A 16,800-nucleotide genomic window follows, 5' to 3' on the forward strand; every position below is an offset into this window, starting at 1 on the left:
ACAAGCAGAGCTAAAGTGCTATAAACATATCCAGGACTGAGCTCCGCGCTCTACAAATGAGCTCCGTGAAAGCCATGGGCAGAGGTGCTGCCACTCTCTGTCCTGTGTGTGCGCCTGTGCGTGTACTTTAAGAGAGCTTTTTATTATACAAAGTGTCCATCAACTGAACTCACTTTCTAAATATGAAAATGGAAGCCGGGATTGCTACACAAGTGAGAGGAAAAATAAATCCTGGCTGCGGGAGGGAGGATGAAATTGTTGTCGCTGCCTCGGGCAGCCCTGTGGGGCGCAGTGCTCCAGTCCCAGTGCTCTCACAGAGCCCCGGCGTAAGCCACTGCAGGCCCGAGTTCGAGGCTCCACAGGGCATATCCCTACCGATAAGAGACACCCACACGGAGGGGACTGAGTTCCACCACGAGGCAAATGAATGTGGTGAGGGGCAGCTCCTGGGATGTTTCCTATCTGGTTTTCAACCTCACGACTCTATCGCAAACTCATGTTCTTTCCTTCTAAGGCCATGTAGGAAGAATATCAGAAAGGAAGTTTCTGTCTTGAGTACAAACTAGCACGTACCTTATAAACAGCCCGATCTAGTTTTGGGGGCCTGGAGGGCCCTAGTGCTGGAGGAAGGGACACACCTTTGGAAGTGACTTCAGTACGTGAATCCCCAAGGAAGAGACAGTAAAAAATGTTAAGATAATGACATTTATAGTTGTGCCAAGAAAAGTGATATAACAAAACACAGGAAAGAAAATTTTGAAGAATTTATATATAAAAGTAAGAAATAAATATATAAATATATATAAATAGTAAGAAATAAAGAGCCACAAATTCCCAATAACTACTGGTGAACAGACTATTAAGTTCTGCTTTCCAGAGAGGAGCACAACAATATTTCAAGGATAAGGGAATGAAGATGAGGTTAGCTAGCTTTTCCTGTTCAGTCCTTTAGTGTAATGCCTACTAATGCATATTTGAAAAATTGGTCACACTTGGTGCATAAGCAACATCAGGTGATGAGAACAAGGAAGCTGATTACTATTATCAGCCCGATAATCACTGTACTTTGACTCAAAATCTCCCTGATGAAGGGGCTGTGAAAGGATACTAAAATAACTGAAGATGCTTATGGTAAAGCTCCAATAAGGATCGTAATTTTCAAGTCACGTGATTACAACAGACTGCACTGAATGCTTTTTTATGTCATTAAGGACAAACTCCGACGTGTAGCTACAAGATCCATGAAGAGGCTGGATTATTAATGTACCTGTGAATATGGCTGTTTGTTTCCACAGTGGTTTATCCTGATAACGTGGTGCAGGGAAAACTTTTTGGCCTGGTATCAAGAAGATAATCACCCTGATTCTGGAAAAAAAAAAAAAAAATAAGATCACGTAGATTGAAGCGCTTTACCTATAAAAAGATGAGCATTCTTACTATTTCTACTTACAGAACCTCAGATGATTTCCCTAACAGTTCTGAGTTTCAATTTCCTCATTTGCAAAACAGAAAATGCCAATTATTTCTACTTTTACGATTATTCTGAGGTTCAGTTAAGATGCTTGTGCAGAGTCTTGTACAAAAGTTGTAATTACTGTTATGTCCTTGAAGTTAAGAAGTATTGATTGTAAGACACAGTTTACGCATCCCTAACCAAAAAAAAAAAAAAAAAAAAAAAAAAAAAAAAAAAAAAAAAAAAAAATTTGCCGTAGAAAGGATCAAATACAGTGTGCTAACAACAATTAAAGCATTTCATCTAAAATACCTTGTAGGATTTGGGATTTGAGATTCACTCACAAATATTTAAACTCAGTATGTTTATTGCTAAATCGTGGCTGGTAGGTTACATACCTATTCTGTGATAAACATTTATTTATGAAGGGGGTTTTGGGGACACTTGAAGCTTGATGAAAACTTTCATGTTTCAATGTTAAATGTTAAATAAACATTTGAAAGTCTTCATGTTCAGCTGAAGCATGTATTAGCCTGGGCACTAACCCCTTCTGCCACCCAAGCTCAGCTCTGCTGTCATCACGCTCCTTGCTCATTAATTCCCAGAGACGCTGCACTGTACACAGAGTAATAACCCACAGCCAAGCAGTTACACCTGGCAGGAAGCTAAGAAGTACCTACTTAATAGAAAGGTTCATTTGATTATAGCAACCTTATAGCTGGAAAATGCTGAAACATTAAAAAAAAAGATAAAACAGATACAGTTCTAGGTATTATATTTTGGTTGTTATCCTTCTACCTGATAAGCCTAAGAGATAACAAGATATGGCCAATTGGCTGACTTCTTATATTTTTATTTGAGCCATAGTTACAGTAGGTTTAAAAGATTTAGTTTTTCCTGGGGTGCCTGGGTGGCTCAGTCGTTAAGCGTCTGCCTTGGGCTCAGATGCCCAGTCCTGGGATCCAGCCCCGCATTGGGCTCCCTGCTCAGTGGGGAGCCTGCTTCTCCCTCTCCCAGTTCTTCTGCTTGTATTCCCTTTCTCGCTGTGTCTCTATCAAACAAATAAATAAAAATCTTTAAAAAAAGTTTAGTTTTTCCTAAGTAATTTATGAATTTCTATGAGACTTTTCAAGGTACCTCATGCAATATCTTGAGATAACTTCAGGTAATTCTAAATATCCATGATAACGGGAAAAGGGAATGACAGTGGCCTAGAACAGTGTCTGTCGTTCAGCAGTCTCTCAAAAAAAAATATCTGTGGATTGAATGGAACAAGAGCTTTCAAACTTTACATGAGTTTTGTAGTCTAACAGACAGTAGACTTGGTCCTAAGTGTGGCTCTACCGCTCTTCTGTGATCTTGGGCAATTTAAGTAACCTGCTTGTATCTTCAATTCACCCTTATTTAAACAGCCTAAATAAACACCTGTGCTACCTACTTGACAGGATTACTAGGGAGGGATGACAGATCAAATAATATCCATGAAGCGCTCTGAAACTCAAAACACTAAATGCATGTGAAAAGACATCACTAGTCACACAGACTTAAACACGTGGGCTCATTTCTGTCCTGCAGCAAAATCAGAGGTCAAAGAGGTCAGAGTCCAGCTTTTGGCCACTGTCTCTTTAAAAATTTCACCACGTGGTGATCAGTGATAAAACTGCTGGATACCATTGACTTGGTCAACAGCTCAAAAAAAAAAAAAAAACCCCACACAAACAATAAAAAAAAGCTTCTCGTTCTTTCAGATAGGCATGGCAACACCCCATATCGCTTGGTAGGAGCACTTAGAACTATGAAAATAGGGTCAATCAACAAAAGATTTCTCATTCTTGAGATACTGTAACAAGTAGTCAGGAAAAAGGGCTCTCAGTGGGAGCCACAGACCCATGGAGAGTCCACAGATGGGCTTCTTATCTGTGAACGTTTCAAAGTTCCATGCATAACACTGTATTCTAGGGAACAGGTTCATAATTTTTCAAAGTGTCCTGGAACTCCCCAAGAGTGAAAAACACTGATTTCGTAGACTCAGGCAAGCGTTCTGAAAGATACCAATGATCCAAGTATTTTTGTCTCCTCTTTAAGGATTATTTACATGATTTTCTTTTTATTCCTCATTTTTCACTAGCGTGTACCAAAACCTACTGTGAAAGGGGGGCCTGGGTGGCTCAGTCGTTAAGCGTCTGCCTTTGGCTTGGGTCATGATCCCAGGGTCCTGGGACGCAGTCCTGCATGGGGCTCCTTGCTCAGCAGGGAGCCTGCTTCTCCCTCTGTCTGCTCTGCCTGCGGCTCCCCCTGCTAGTGCTCTCTCTCTGACAAATAAATAAATAAAATCTTAAAAACAAACAAACAAACAAACAAACTACTGTGAAAGCAATCAGCCCTCTTACATTAGTTGGTGGAGACCAAAGCGAACGATGGTCATGAATAAAAAATAAAGAGTCGCTAGTGTTGTTCTGATCCAGTATCTTTGGAAAAGAAGAAAAAAAGCAACTAAGTTCCTTTTGCGGTTTTTGGGGACATAGGAAAATGGGGCTAGGTTAAGTTTTTATGTGTAGACGTACCTCTACAGAGGTGGCCTGAAGATAGGAAGAATTATCTTCTTGAGAACTGAGAATGAGGTAAGAGTAGAAAGGCAATCTATAAACAGTCTAGAAAATTCAAGTGCAAAGTAGCAAAATGTAACCACTCCTAACTCAGACAAATGTCTTTAGTTATCCACTGCTTTACGACCTCTCCTCCAGCTGAACTAGTTTCCAGCTTGAGAACACAGTGGAGACTCAATTCTTAAAATACTATGTACGAGAAAAATAACAAATCAGGGGCACCTGGGTGACTCAGTGGGTTAAAGACTCTACCTTCGGCTCAGGTCATGATCCCAGGGTCCTGGGATCGAGCCCCACATCGGGCTCTCTGCTCAGCAGGGAGCCTGCTTCCCCCTCTCTGCTGCCTCTCTGCCTACTTGTGATCTCTGTCTGTCAAATAAATAAATAAAATCTTTTTTTTTTTTTTAAGATTTTATTTATTTGACAGAGAGATCACAAGCAGGCAGAGAGGCAGGCAGAGAGAGAGGAGGAAGCAGACTCCCTGCTGAGCGGAGAGCCCGATGCGGGGCTCGATCCCAGGACTCTGAGATCATGACCTGAGCCGAAGGCAGCGGCTTAACCCACTGAGCCACCCGGGCGCCCCTAAATAAATAAAATCTTAAAAAAAAAAATCAAAGAGTTTCGACCACGGGTGAAGTAAATCGAGTTCCAATCCCTGTTAAATTTTAGGGAAAAATAAGCAACAATTATTTTGAAATACCTGTTGTGTCATCACCAGAAATGAACCTCCAGGAAAAGGTTTTCTATGATATTTTAAATTACTCATGGGCTTGAACATTACTAATCTATCTAGGAAAAAAAAAAAAGTTATGCGTAGCGGAACCAAAGTTATGCTAAATTAAATTATGTCCTGCTTTTATCCTGCTGAACTATATGAAGAGATCTGGGGAGGTTAGCTGCTTTCTGCCTCAGTAAATTTGTGTTCTTTGCTTGGTGGGAATTATTGCAGCTTTTGCCAATGGAACTCAGGATCTGGCTGAAGTGTGATGCACTACGTAGTAATTCAATAATTTAAGGGGAATGAAAACAAACCAAGATCCAGTTTTCTGACATTTCTGCATGAAATCTTTCCCTCAAGCCACAGGGAGATGCCTCATGACGGGGAGGCTTTCGAAAATTCAAGTACCAGTGACAAAATGGAGAATTTGGCAAACGATTCTAGAACGCACTTGAAAATGTAACGCTGACGACTGATTTTAGTGACAGCTTTGAATGTAAATTTGAAATCCTCAAAATAAAATTAATAAAAAACAAGCTATATTCTTTGCGTAAAAACATTCTGTATAGTTTCTGATGTGCCAGAACAGGTTATAAAAAACTTCTCAGAAATTTTAGGGTCAGGGGTGCCTGGGTGGCTCAGTTAGGTGAGTGTCTGACTCTTGATTTTGATTCAGTCATGATCTCAGGGTCACAGGATCGAGCCCTGAGGGCTCTGCTCTCAGGGGGGGGGTCTGCTTGAGATTCTCTCTCCCTTTGTCTCTCCCTCTGCCCCTGCCCTTCTGCACTCTTTCGTTCTCTTTCTAAAATAAATAATTTTTTTTTTTAAAGATTTTATTATTTGACAGAGAGAGACACAGCAAGAGAGCGAACACAAGCAGGGGGCATGGGAGAGGGAGAAGCAGGCTTCCGACCGGGCAGGGAGCCCGATTTGGGGCTTGATCCCAGGGCCCTGGAGTCATGACCTGAGCTAAAGGCAGACAATTAATGACTGAGACACCTAGGAGCCCCTAAAATAAATAATCTTAAAAAAAAAAAATTAAGGTCAAGTTACAAAAGAGAAATGAGAAAAGGAGCTCCTTGATCGCTTCCTGCTTAGATAACTACTCTGTAAATCTGAAATGACTTAAACACTTTTTGATTTGCTAATGTCCTAAAAATGCACAAAGCACTATTAATGAAAGCTGTATGTAACATCTTGGTCACTTTTACTGTAACTAATGAATAATGTTTGTTAAAACACAACTAATGGGGTACATGAGAGAGTTTTGCTGAATAGCAGGTTGCAATGTGGCTGGGATTATGGGAAAAGAACAGATAATGAATAGAAAGTTCTACCAGAATCACAGTAATGTTTCAGTATGTACTAACATGCACATCACTTCCACAGATAATTAAGAAACCATTTAAAGAATGAATAGTCTTGGTGAATGGTTTTGGTTTACATCTCGGAAAATAAGAACTCAGCTTAAAAAAATTACAAAATAAGCAGCATTCATATGCCTCATTTCTGCTCTGAAGGGGCGTGTTCCAGGACAGTTTAGGTGGAACTAATGAGGACTGTGTCCACCGTCCAGGGCTCCCCTAAGCAGGTTTATGACTTTTCTTAATATTGACACATTGGAAAAATTATCTTCAAACAGTCCTCTTTCCATCTCAAATCATCTTACTTCATTTCTCTTCCTGTGACAACTATCTACTTTCCTTACACAATGAGAGATGTCAAGGAATTTCCCAGATGGAGTTCTTGAGGATTAAAGGGGAAAACCCAGAGAGGGAGCCAGTTTCAACAGTGGCATATTTTGTCTGCTCTTTAAAGAAACACTGTGGTGTACTTGTCTGTGTTTTTAATTTAAAATAAATAAATAAATAAATAAAAGCTCTCCTGGTACCCAGAAATAACTACAATCACAGCTAAGCATTAGGGCATTATGGGTTGTTTCCCATTTCAAACAGGCCTCACAGTTTGGGTCTGAGGCCATTTCCAGAGACTACTGCTGAAGGCCATGGGGAGGGGAGGGGGGACATTAGAGCCAATTAAAAGGTTGCTAGGGAAATCCCTCCCCATTTGATGAAGGTGAGTTTAAGGAACCTTGACCTAAACAGTGAAGTCTCTGGAATCCGTGCTTTGATCCTGAAGTGAGGGTGTTGAATCTTATTCTAAAATGCCCAAGATTTTGAGGTTTTCAGTAAATCTGGTTATTCTTCTAATTTCTAGACCCCTTTTAGGACAAAATTCTACCCTTTTTTGCTTGCTTTTTCTTAACACCCCTTTCTTCTCTATCTTCTCAATTCCGTCTGCCAAAAAGAGGAGACATTTTAGTCCCTATTCAGAGCAGCCGTGAAAACGCCACAGAATCATTTGCTCTCTACCATACTGGGATTTCATGCAACTTTCCTAATTGTCAGTGTAGCACTGTCGGTCATATTTTGCTTCTGCAGGTTTTTTTTAAAAGAGCAGCCATGTTTAATATTGTGAAATACGATGTGTCTCCTCCTTGCCCCACCCTCCAGAGCAGTGATAAATTTCCGCGCACGCTCAGCAGAATTGGATTGTGTTATGCACAGTACACATGTTCATCACCAAAACTGTACTTGCTGGAATGGATGCAAGGAGAATGAATTGCTGAGACTTCAAAATCCTAGTTCCTCAGAACTGATTTTATTAGCCAATGTATACCAAAGATGGTGGTAAAAGAAGTATTATTTTTTGCAGTTTTCCTTCATCACTGAAGCCCTCTGATGTTACAGACTGTGGTTTTCCAGTCTTCGATTAAGCCTTGCCAGTCGTGTGCTGCTGCAACACCAAAGATACAGCTTTGCAACCTGTCACCTCTTCTGGCAGGCAGCCGTCCTGGTCTCGGAGGGTGGGGTCAGCGCCGGACTGGAGCAGCAGCTCCACAATGTCCAAAAACTCACAGGCAGCAGCTGACAGGAAAATCGACAAACAGGAAAACAAGGTTACCGTGAGACAAAGAGAAACGACTGTACTCCCGCAGGAAAGGCAAGTGCCGAGCGGGGAGAGATCCTGAACAATGAGAAATGTTACAGGGGCTGGTGGGTGACCGGGCCTTGTGATGAGAACTGGGCCATGAAAGTGCATTTTCAAGGGTTAGGAAAATTGAGTCTACCTTTTTTCATTGCCCAGAAGCAAACAAACACATTTTCAGAACTGTGAGGTTTTTAGAGTATCTTAAGAATGAGATGAGGGAAAGAACAAAAACAGTGCTAATGTATTACTTTGATCAGAATAATGTTAGGTTTATAGGCTAGGTCAAAAGGCTAAAAATGTTGTAAATGTAAAAGGAAAGATGTCGTTTCATCTTTGAAGAGGGGTTTAAATGGGTAATTAAGTAAACTTTAAAATTTGCAAATGAAAAAAAAAAAATCTGGCCTAGTCATCAGACCATCCCTCTACAGAACTTTCATTTATTTAAAAAAAATAACAAATGACTCCAATCACACAAGGCACAGGAAGGGGACATGGACCTATAGATGTGGAGACTCACTATGAAGATGGCACGTATCGCCCCCAGGAAGGACACACAGACCAAAGGGCTAGAACGGACAGCCACCTATGCTTTCGCATATACACAGAAATGATTTATGACAATGCTGGCATCGCGGATCAGCAAGGAGACAAAGATGCATTCATTCAGATGCACTGAAACAACTGGGCTAAAGGCAAAAACAGGCATTTTATACAGGATGAAACAGAAATGGCAATAAACATATGAAAAGATGAATAACCACATTAGTAGTCAGGGAAATTAAAATTAAAACTCGGAGATATCACTTCGTATCCAGCAGATAGGTGGAAATTAAGAACAGACAATAAGAAGCTACAGAAGAGGGATGCCTGGGTGGCTCAGTTGGTTAAGCAGCTGCCTTCGGCTCAGGTCATGATCCCAGCGTCCTGGGATCGAGTCCCACATTGGGCTCCTTGCTCGTCAGGGAACCTGCTTCTCCCTCTGCCTCTGCCTGCCATTCTGTCTGCCTGTGCTTGCTCTCTCTCCCTCTCTCTCTCTGACAAATAAATAAATAAAATCTTTAAAAAAAAAAAAAAAGCTACAGAAGAGGGCTGCGACAGGGGACGCTCCCCTCCACATGGCCTGAATGCATGCTGGTGGTCACTAGGGACAACAGTTTGTGTGCTGAACCTAACACACGTGGGCCCTGCACTCAGCCAACCCACTCCTACTTACATACTCTAGAGAAACTTGTACGTGTGCTCTCTATGTGATGTTTGCAAGAACGTGTGTAGCAGCGCTATTCGTAATAGACCCCAAAGGTCAACAACCCAAATGGCCATTAAGAATAACATGGGAGGGGTGCCTGGGTGGCTCAGTGGGTTAAGCCTCTGCCTTCGGCTCGGGTCATGATCTCAGGGTCCTGGGATCGAGCCCCGCATCGGGCTTTCTGCTCAGCAGGGAGCCTGCTTCCCTCTCTCTCTCTGCCTGCCTCTCTGCCTACTTGTGATCTCTGCCTGTCAAATAAATAATAAAATCTTAAAAAAAAAAAAAGAATAACATGGGAAGGGGCACCTGGGTGGCTCAGTCATTAAGCAGAAGGCTTCAGGTCAGGTCATGATCCCAAGGTCCTGGGATCGAGCCCCGTATCTGACTCCCTGCTCTTAGGGAAGCCTGCTTCTCCCTCACCTACTCCTGCTGCTTCTGTTCCCTTTCTCGCTGTGTCTCTTTCCAATAAATAAAAAATCTTAAAAAAAAAAGAATATGTGAAAATAAAACACTGTTTACTTCTTCAATAAAATACTATACAACACTGAAAACTAATGAATAGTTTTACAGATCAGAGTGCCTCCAGAACATAACGTTGAAGGAAAGAGATGAGTCAGAAAAATACATACAGTGTGGTTCCACTTAAACAAAAATTAAAAAATAGACCAAACTAAACACCATTGTTCAGAAAGACAAATATGCAGTGAAACTACAAAGGAAATCATTAATATAAAATTTGGGATAGTGTTAATCTTGGGGAGAGGGGATGGAGGGAAGGCCATGTGACTGGAGAGGCACACCCGCGGGGTTCCAAAGATACTGGCAATGTTGCATTTCTTAAGCTAGGTGGTGGATACATTTTTTTTCAAGTTACATTTTAAATTCTTCATATACATTTTATATACTCTTTCATAGGGTGATAGAACAGCAACAGCAAAAAGTCAAAAGCGAAAAGAAAAACAGGGAAAGAAGGGTAAGGAGTTTGATTCAAAGGTCACTTTACTGAGCACATGCTACAGCTGTCCTATCGAGGATGCATTAAGATTCTTGTTCTGCGGAACTTATGAAAAAGCTGTGAGGCTAATATGTAAATCGGGCACTCAACACAAAAGAGTAACGTGCGCATGTGTGTACACACACACACACACACACACACACACACACCTGCAAAGAAGTGGGGGTTGCGGTGGGTGGAGAAGTTGAGGGATCAGGAAAGACACAAGTAGGTGGTACGTAAGCTGAGCTCTAAAGGACAGAGTAAAATTCCAGGTAACCGGAGACAGAAAGGCATCGTGGAGAGAAAACATCACCAACAGAGGGAGGGCTCTGGGAAAAGCAGAGGGGGCAGACCTGAGTCAAACCGTGCAGGGCTGCGAGAGCCCTAGGAAGCCATGCTGAGAAGTGTGGTTTTGAGTCCTCCAGGCAAGTCTGCATTTATAAGGAAGGAAGTGGCATAATTTGGCCTCTGTGCACGGATGATAATTCTAAAAAGAGTGACTTGGGCAGCCTAGAAATTTGTGGCAGGCAGATGAACTAGGAGACTATGACTGACTACTTTAGGAGGCCTGAAATTTGCCAGTGTCAGCATGAATATAAAAGGACTGAACAAGAGCCACTGAAATTCTTGTGGACGGGACACAGCAAGTACTGGGCAGACTTTGAAAAAATGTTCACGAACACTAAATTTAATATTAATGAAGCTAATAAAATGTTATATTTACAGTTAAACATTTAGTTATTATTTTTCAGTTTTCTTTTTTTTTTTTTTTTTTTTTGGAACAAGAAATATTTATTTTAGGTTTCAAACATTTTTAGAGGTTTTTGAAAAGCCCAGAGGCCCACCACTTGTGATCATAATGCTTACTGAATAAAATGGCCCAAGTTTTTCTATACTTGATATGAAACTCAGATACCATAAAGAAATTTAATGATACTTCTGAATTCATAGAAACCTAAACTTGATAAATTTGAACACATAAAAATTTAAAACAGCTATACCACACACACACACACACACAATACGATATATAATGGTAAATCATAAACTAGGAAACATTCACATATATAACACATACAAGAGCTAATAACCTTAATATTTAAAAAGCATTAACAAATCAAAAGAACAGGCAGGGTTGTCTGAGTGTCTCAGTAGGTTAAGTGCCTGAGTTTTGATTTTGGGTCAGGTCATAATCTTGGGGTTGTGAGATCAAGCCCTATGTCAGGCTCCATGCTGGGCGTGGAGCCTCCTTAAGGTTCTTTCTCTCCCTCTCCTTCTGCCCCTCCCCCCACTCTCTTAAAAAAAGAAAAAAGAACAATGGGCAAAAGAATTACAGGAACCAAAGATGACACCCATGTTTTTAGTCTAGGAGACTTGTGCTGTCGCTCTCCATCTCAAATAAATTAAAAAAAAAAAAAAATTTGAGAAAAAGAGCCAGAGGGGAGGGGCAAAGGGAGAGGGAGAAGCAGGTTCCCTTGAGTGGGGGTCTGATGCAGGGTTCGATCCCAGGACCCTGAGATCATGACCTGAGCTAAAGGCAGTTGGTTAACCAACTGAATCACCCAGGTGCCCCTCAAATAAATAAATACAATCTAAAAAATAAATATACAAGTAACTCTTAAAGCTCAATAATAAGAAAATAAGTAACTAGATTAAAAATTGGGCCAAAGACTTAACTGACACCTCATCATAGAAGATATACAGATGGCAAATAAGCTTATGAAAAGGTATCCCACATCACATCAGAGAAATGTAAATTAAAAGAACAGTGAGATACCACTATACACCTATAATAGCCAAAATGTGGAACACGGCAAAATCAAATGCTGGTAACAATGTGGAACAACAGGAACTCACTCAGTGCTGGTGGGAATGCAGAAGGGTACAGCCATTTGGAAGACAGTGTGGTGGTTTCTTACAAAATGAAATACATACACCCTTACCATATGATCCAGCAACCATGCTCCCTGTGTCTAAGAGCTAAAAACCTATGTCCACTCAAAAACCGGCACATGAATGTTCATAGCAGCTTAAATCATCATTGCCAAAACTCGAAGCAACCAAGATGTCCTTCAGTAGGGGAATGGGTATATAAGCTATGGTACATCTATCTAGACAGTGCAGTATTACTTAACACTAAAAGGAAATGAGCTATCAAGCTATCAAAGGACATGGAGAAACCTTAAATGCATATTACTAAGTGAGAGAATCCAATTTGAAAAGGTTACCTACTGTATGATTCCAACAATATGAACATTCTGGAAAAGGCAAAACTATGGAAATAGTAAAAAGATCAGTGGTTGCCAGAGGCTGGAGGTGAGGGAGGGATAAACAGAACACAGTAGATTTTTAGGGCAGTGAAAATACTCTGGATGACATCATAATGACAGATACATGTCATTTTATACTTATCCATAGAATATACAATGCCAAGAGTGAATCATAATGTAAACTTTGGGTGATTATATTACAATATGATAATAATTTTATGGTATGCAGGTTCATCAACTGTAACAAACATACCAGTCTGATGAGGGATGTTGATAATGAAAGAGTATGAGAACTGCTTGTTGTGAGGAAAAACTCTCACACATGGTGACCAGAAGTGAAGTGTGGTGGTGTGAGGGTACAGAAGAGACACACAGGGAGTGTCTCTGTTCTTTAGAGGGAGGCTATCCATGGGGTGAGGGGTATATGGAAAATCTCTATACCTTTCCCTCAATTTTGCTGTGAACCTACAACTGCTCTAAAAGTCCTAACCCACCAAGCACTTGTAATTGGGTCTATTTCTAGGTTATCTATGTTTCACTGATTTACACACCTATCCTTATATTAATGCCGCAGTGTCTTCATGTTTGTATAAGTCCTGAAGTAAGGGTATGTCCTCCATCTGGCTCCCTTCTTTTTCCATACAACTTTTAGAATAAGTTTGTAAATTTTTTTCAGAAAGTCTCGTTGGAATTTTGATTGGGAGTGCATATAGATCAATTTGGGGAGAATGGAGATCTTAACAGCATTAAGTCTTTTGGCCCATACACAGTAGTAGGCTGGCCACTTATTTCTTCCTCCTAAATGCATCTGCCTTTTACTCCTTTCTTTTGCCTTAATGCACTGGCTAGAACTTCCAGTATGATATTGAATCAAAGGGGAGAGTAGACATCTCTGCCTTGTTCCCAGTCAGAAGGAGAGCATTCAGCCTTTTGCCATTAAGAATGTTAGCTATCAATTACTTCAGGTTGAGAAAGTTCCCTTCTATTCCTCTTTTGCTGCATTTTTTTTTAATCATGAAGGGAAGTTGAATTTTATCAATTGTTTTTCCTATATACATGGAGATGATTGTATGTTTTGTTTTGGTTTTGATCTGTTGATATGGTGAAATACAATGATTTTCGAGTGCTGAACCAACCTTGCATTCCTGGGATAAAGATATTGGAGTATGATTTATTATTTTTTTTGTATATTGCTGGGTTCATTTCACTAATATTTTATTAAAGATGTTTGCATTGGGGTGCCTGTGGGCTCAGTCAGTTGAGCATCCCAACTCTTGGTTTCAGGTCCAGGGTCATGAGATAGAGCCTGCTGTTGGGCTCCATGCTCAGCAGGAAATCTGCTTGAGATTCTCTCCCTCCCTAGGCCCTTCCCTCTGGCTCATGTTTTCTCTCAGAATTTAAAAAAAAAAAAAAAAAAAAGAAGAAGATGTTTGCATCTATATTCATGGGAGATATTGGCCTGCAGTTTTCTTTTCCTCTAGAGTCTTTTTCTGGTTTTGCTATTTGGGTAATGTCAGCCTCATAGAATGAACTGGACAGCATTCTGTCTTTTATTTTCTGATAGAGTTAATGTGTAGAATTAGTTTTATTTCTTCCTTAAACATCTAGTAGAATGCATCAGTGAAGCAATCAGGGCCTGGCGATTTTACTGTGGAAAAGATTTTAGCTCCAAATTCAGTGTCTTTAATAGATGATATATGGCTACCTAGGTTATCAATTTCTTTTGAGTTTGTGCCTTTAAGAAAGGTGTCAATTTCCTCTAAGTTATCTAATTTATTGCTATGAAGTTATTCACAATGTCCCATTATTTGCTTCATAATATCTGTACGATCTATTATGTCTCCTTTTCATTCCTGAAATTGGTAATTTGTTTCTTTTTTAAAATTATTATTATTTTTTTATTGCTCTGGCTAGGGGTCTATCAGTTTTATTATTTCAAAGGTTTTCAATGATTTCATGGATTTTCTCATTGATTTCTGGTTTTCTATTTCAATGGTCTCTGTTCTGATCTTATTTTATGCCTATGCTTATCTTGGGCTTAATTTGCTTTCTCTAACCTTTGAAAAATAGAATCTTAGGTCATTGACTTGAGAGCTTTCTTCTTTTCTAATATAAGCATTTAATTTCCCTCTAAACACTGCTCTAGCTGCATCCCCAAATTCTGATAAGAGTGTTCTGCTTTTCATTCAGTTTTAAAATATTTTGTAATTTCCCTTGGAATTTCATTTTTGACCTACGAGTTCCTTAGAAGTGTGTTTAGGTTTCTGACAATTGTGGGGGCAGGACAGTTTCCAGATACGTGTCTGTTACTGACTTCTAATTTAATTCTGTGGTGGTCACAGAGCAAACTTTGTATGATTTTAAAAATATTTGTTGAAGTCTGTTTTATGGCCTGGAGTATCGTCTATCTTGGTAAGTGTTCCATGTGTACTTGAAAGTATTCTGTTTCTTAGATGGAGTGTTCTGTAGATGGCCTAAGGATCTAAAGTTGATAATTAAGTCAAGTTGGTAGATTGTATTGTTCAATTCTTCCATATCCTTGCTGAATTTTTATCCACTTGCTCTATCCATTACTGATTTATAGCCGGACAGTGAGGTTTTTTTTTTTCCTCGCTACTCTGTGTCTCGTAATTTTTGATTGAATGCAGAACACTGTAAGGTCGCAGGGTAGTGGAAGCTACACTAAATAACAGTATTCACACCCAGAAAAACCTAAGACTCTTTCGCTGTCATGCGGTTGGAATGGGTGCTGAATCTATCTGGTCGGCAGCTGAACCGGGTCTGGGTTTTGCAATTGCTAGAGGTGACTTCAGGACGTCACACACTGGAGATTCCTCTGGCTGTGGGCTGCTGCTACCTTACGTTTAGCGTGTGGCCACAGGTGCCAGGGCTTTGTTTGTTTGTTTTCCCGGTGTCCTTGCTCCACCCTCGGCTTTAGGAGACTCTGCATCTGCTACAGAGGGAGCCTCTCTGCACTCTTGCTCCTTCCCCATCAGCAGCAGAGCTGTTGCCTACTGCTCAGTCTCACGGTGGGAGTGGAATGGAGTTCTTTGTCCTTCTGGGCTGGTCCCAGTCTTAGGCAGAGGTGGGGATTTCTCAGTGTTCCTGCATTCCTGCCCCCCACCCCCAAACGTACAAAACACCACCTTGTGTGAGGGAAGAATGTCTGAGGAGGAACAGAGTTTTGTGCCCTGTTCTCAGTGGCAAGAGATCTCTGTTCTTGGGTCAGCGCAGGGCTCCTTGTCTTTCCCAAGTGGCAGAAAGCTTGCTTTTACTCTTCCTCCCAAAGCAGAGGATCTCTGCCCGGACCCAGGGACAGGAGAAGAGGACAGAAAAGTTTTCCGCTCTCCCTGAGAGGCTTTAAGGCATTTTGCTTCACATGAAATAAGGATTCAGGGAAGTGGTAGGATTTCAGGCCTGGGTGACACTGAGAAGGGCTCTCTCTGTTCTCAATTCCTCTATGGTTTTCCTAGTCGGTGAAAAGGGGCATGTGAATGAGGATTCACTCCTCTGGGGTCTGAGGCTCCCGGTTACTGTAGAATGTCACACTAGCTTACTTTAAGAATCTGTTCATTTTAGCCATCTTCTTAGTGCTTTTATGGTGGCTGCCTCCTCCTGGGATGCTCCATCAAAGGTGAAACGGTTTGTGTGTCTCATAGGGGCTTGTCATTCTTTGGAATCCAGTTTACCTCGCTGCCATGCAACCTCTGCTATCTGAAGGGTTCGAGAAATTACTGATCTTGTAGATTATTTATCCTTTTCTTCTTGTTAGTACGGGAGCATTGTTCTCTTGCACTCTCTTGCACTTCTCTGCATTTCAAGGGGAAGTAGGAGTGCTGGGTGGCTCAGTTGGTTAAGTGTCTGCCTTTGGCTTGGGTCATGATCCTGGAGTCCTGGGATCGAGCCCATACTGGGCTCCCTGCTCAGTGGGGTGTCTGCTTCTCCCTCTTCCTCTGCTGCTCCCCCTGCTTGTGCCCTCTCTGTTAGATGAATAAAATATTTTCAAGTGGAAGTAGAACACTATGGGAGTTAGGTTTGATTTTTTTTTTAAGAGTTTACTTATTTGAGAGACAGAGAGAGCACAAGTGGGAAGGGGCAGAGTGGTAGGGAGAAAGAATTTGCAGTGAGCACGGCGCCTGCCATGGGGCTTGATTCCATGACAGTGAGACCATGACCTGAGCTGAAACCAAGAGTTGGATGCTTAACTGACCTAGCCACCTGGGCCCCCTGGGAGTTTGGTTTTAGATGATTTAATAGTGATATTTCTTCTTTTGCTCTTTGTTGTTACTCAGATAAGGACAGTTTCTCTGGCTCCCTTCTTTGCTGGTGGCTGCCTCCTCCGAGCTCCCTGCCATAAGCTGTTAAATGGCATAAAGCCGGCAGCCAAACCACCTCGTGATGAGCTATAAACTTGCGACAGCTTTGGCCATCCTTTATATTACTTGCCTTGACATACTCAGGCACCAAACCCTACTACGTAAGAGCACAGGCTCAGCGAGAGTTCTGTGTGCTAGAGGTG

General features: G+C 41.2%; 1 protein-coding gene across 3 annotated transcripts in view; it reads right to left on the bottom strand.

Moving 5' to 3' along the window:
• Positions 1 to 7,416: 7,416 nt before the first annotated feature.
• ACBD6 (acyl-CoA binding domain containing 6) overlaps positions 7,417 to 16,800 on the bottom strand; it is a 208,437-nt gene continuing 199,053 nt past the window's right edge. For all 3 annotated transcript variants that reach the window (XM_047704719.1, XM_047704721.1, XM_047704720.1), the window contains one exon: positions 7,417 to 7,704. In XM_047704719.1, the coding sequence (XP_047560675.1) occupies positions 7,606 to 7,704 (99 nt within the window). In that variant the 3' untranslated portion in view covers positions 7,417 to 7,605. The remainder of the gene's footprint in view (positions 7,705 to 16,800) is intronic.

Source organism: Lutra lutra, chromosome 15 (assembly GCF_902655055.1).
Source record: "Lutra lutra chromosome 15, mLutLut1.2, whole genome shotgun sequence".
NCBI classification, from domain to species: domain Eukaryota; kingdom Metazoa; phylum Chordata; class Mammalia; order Carnivora; family Mustelidae; genus Lutra; species Lutra lutra.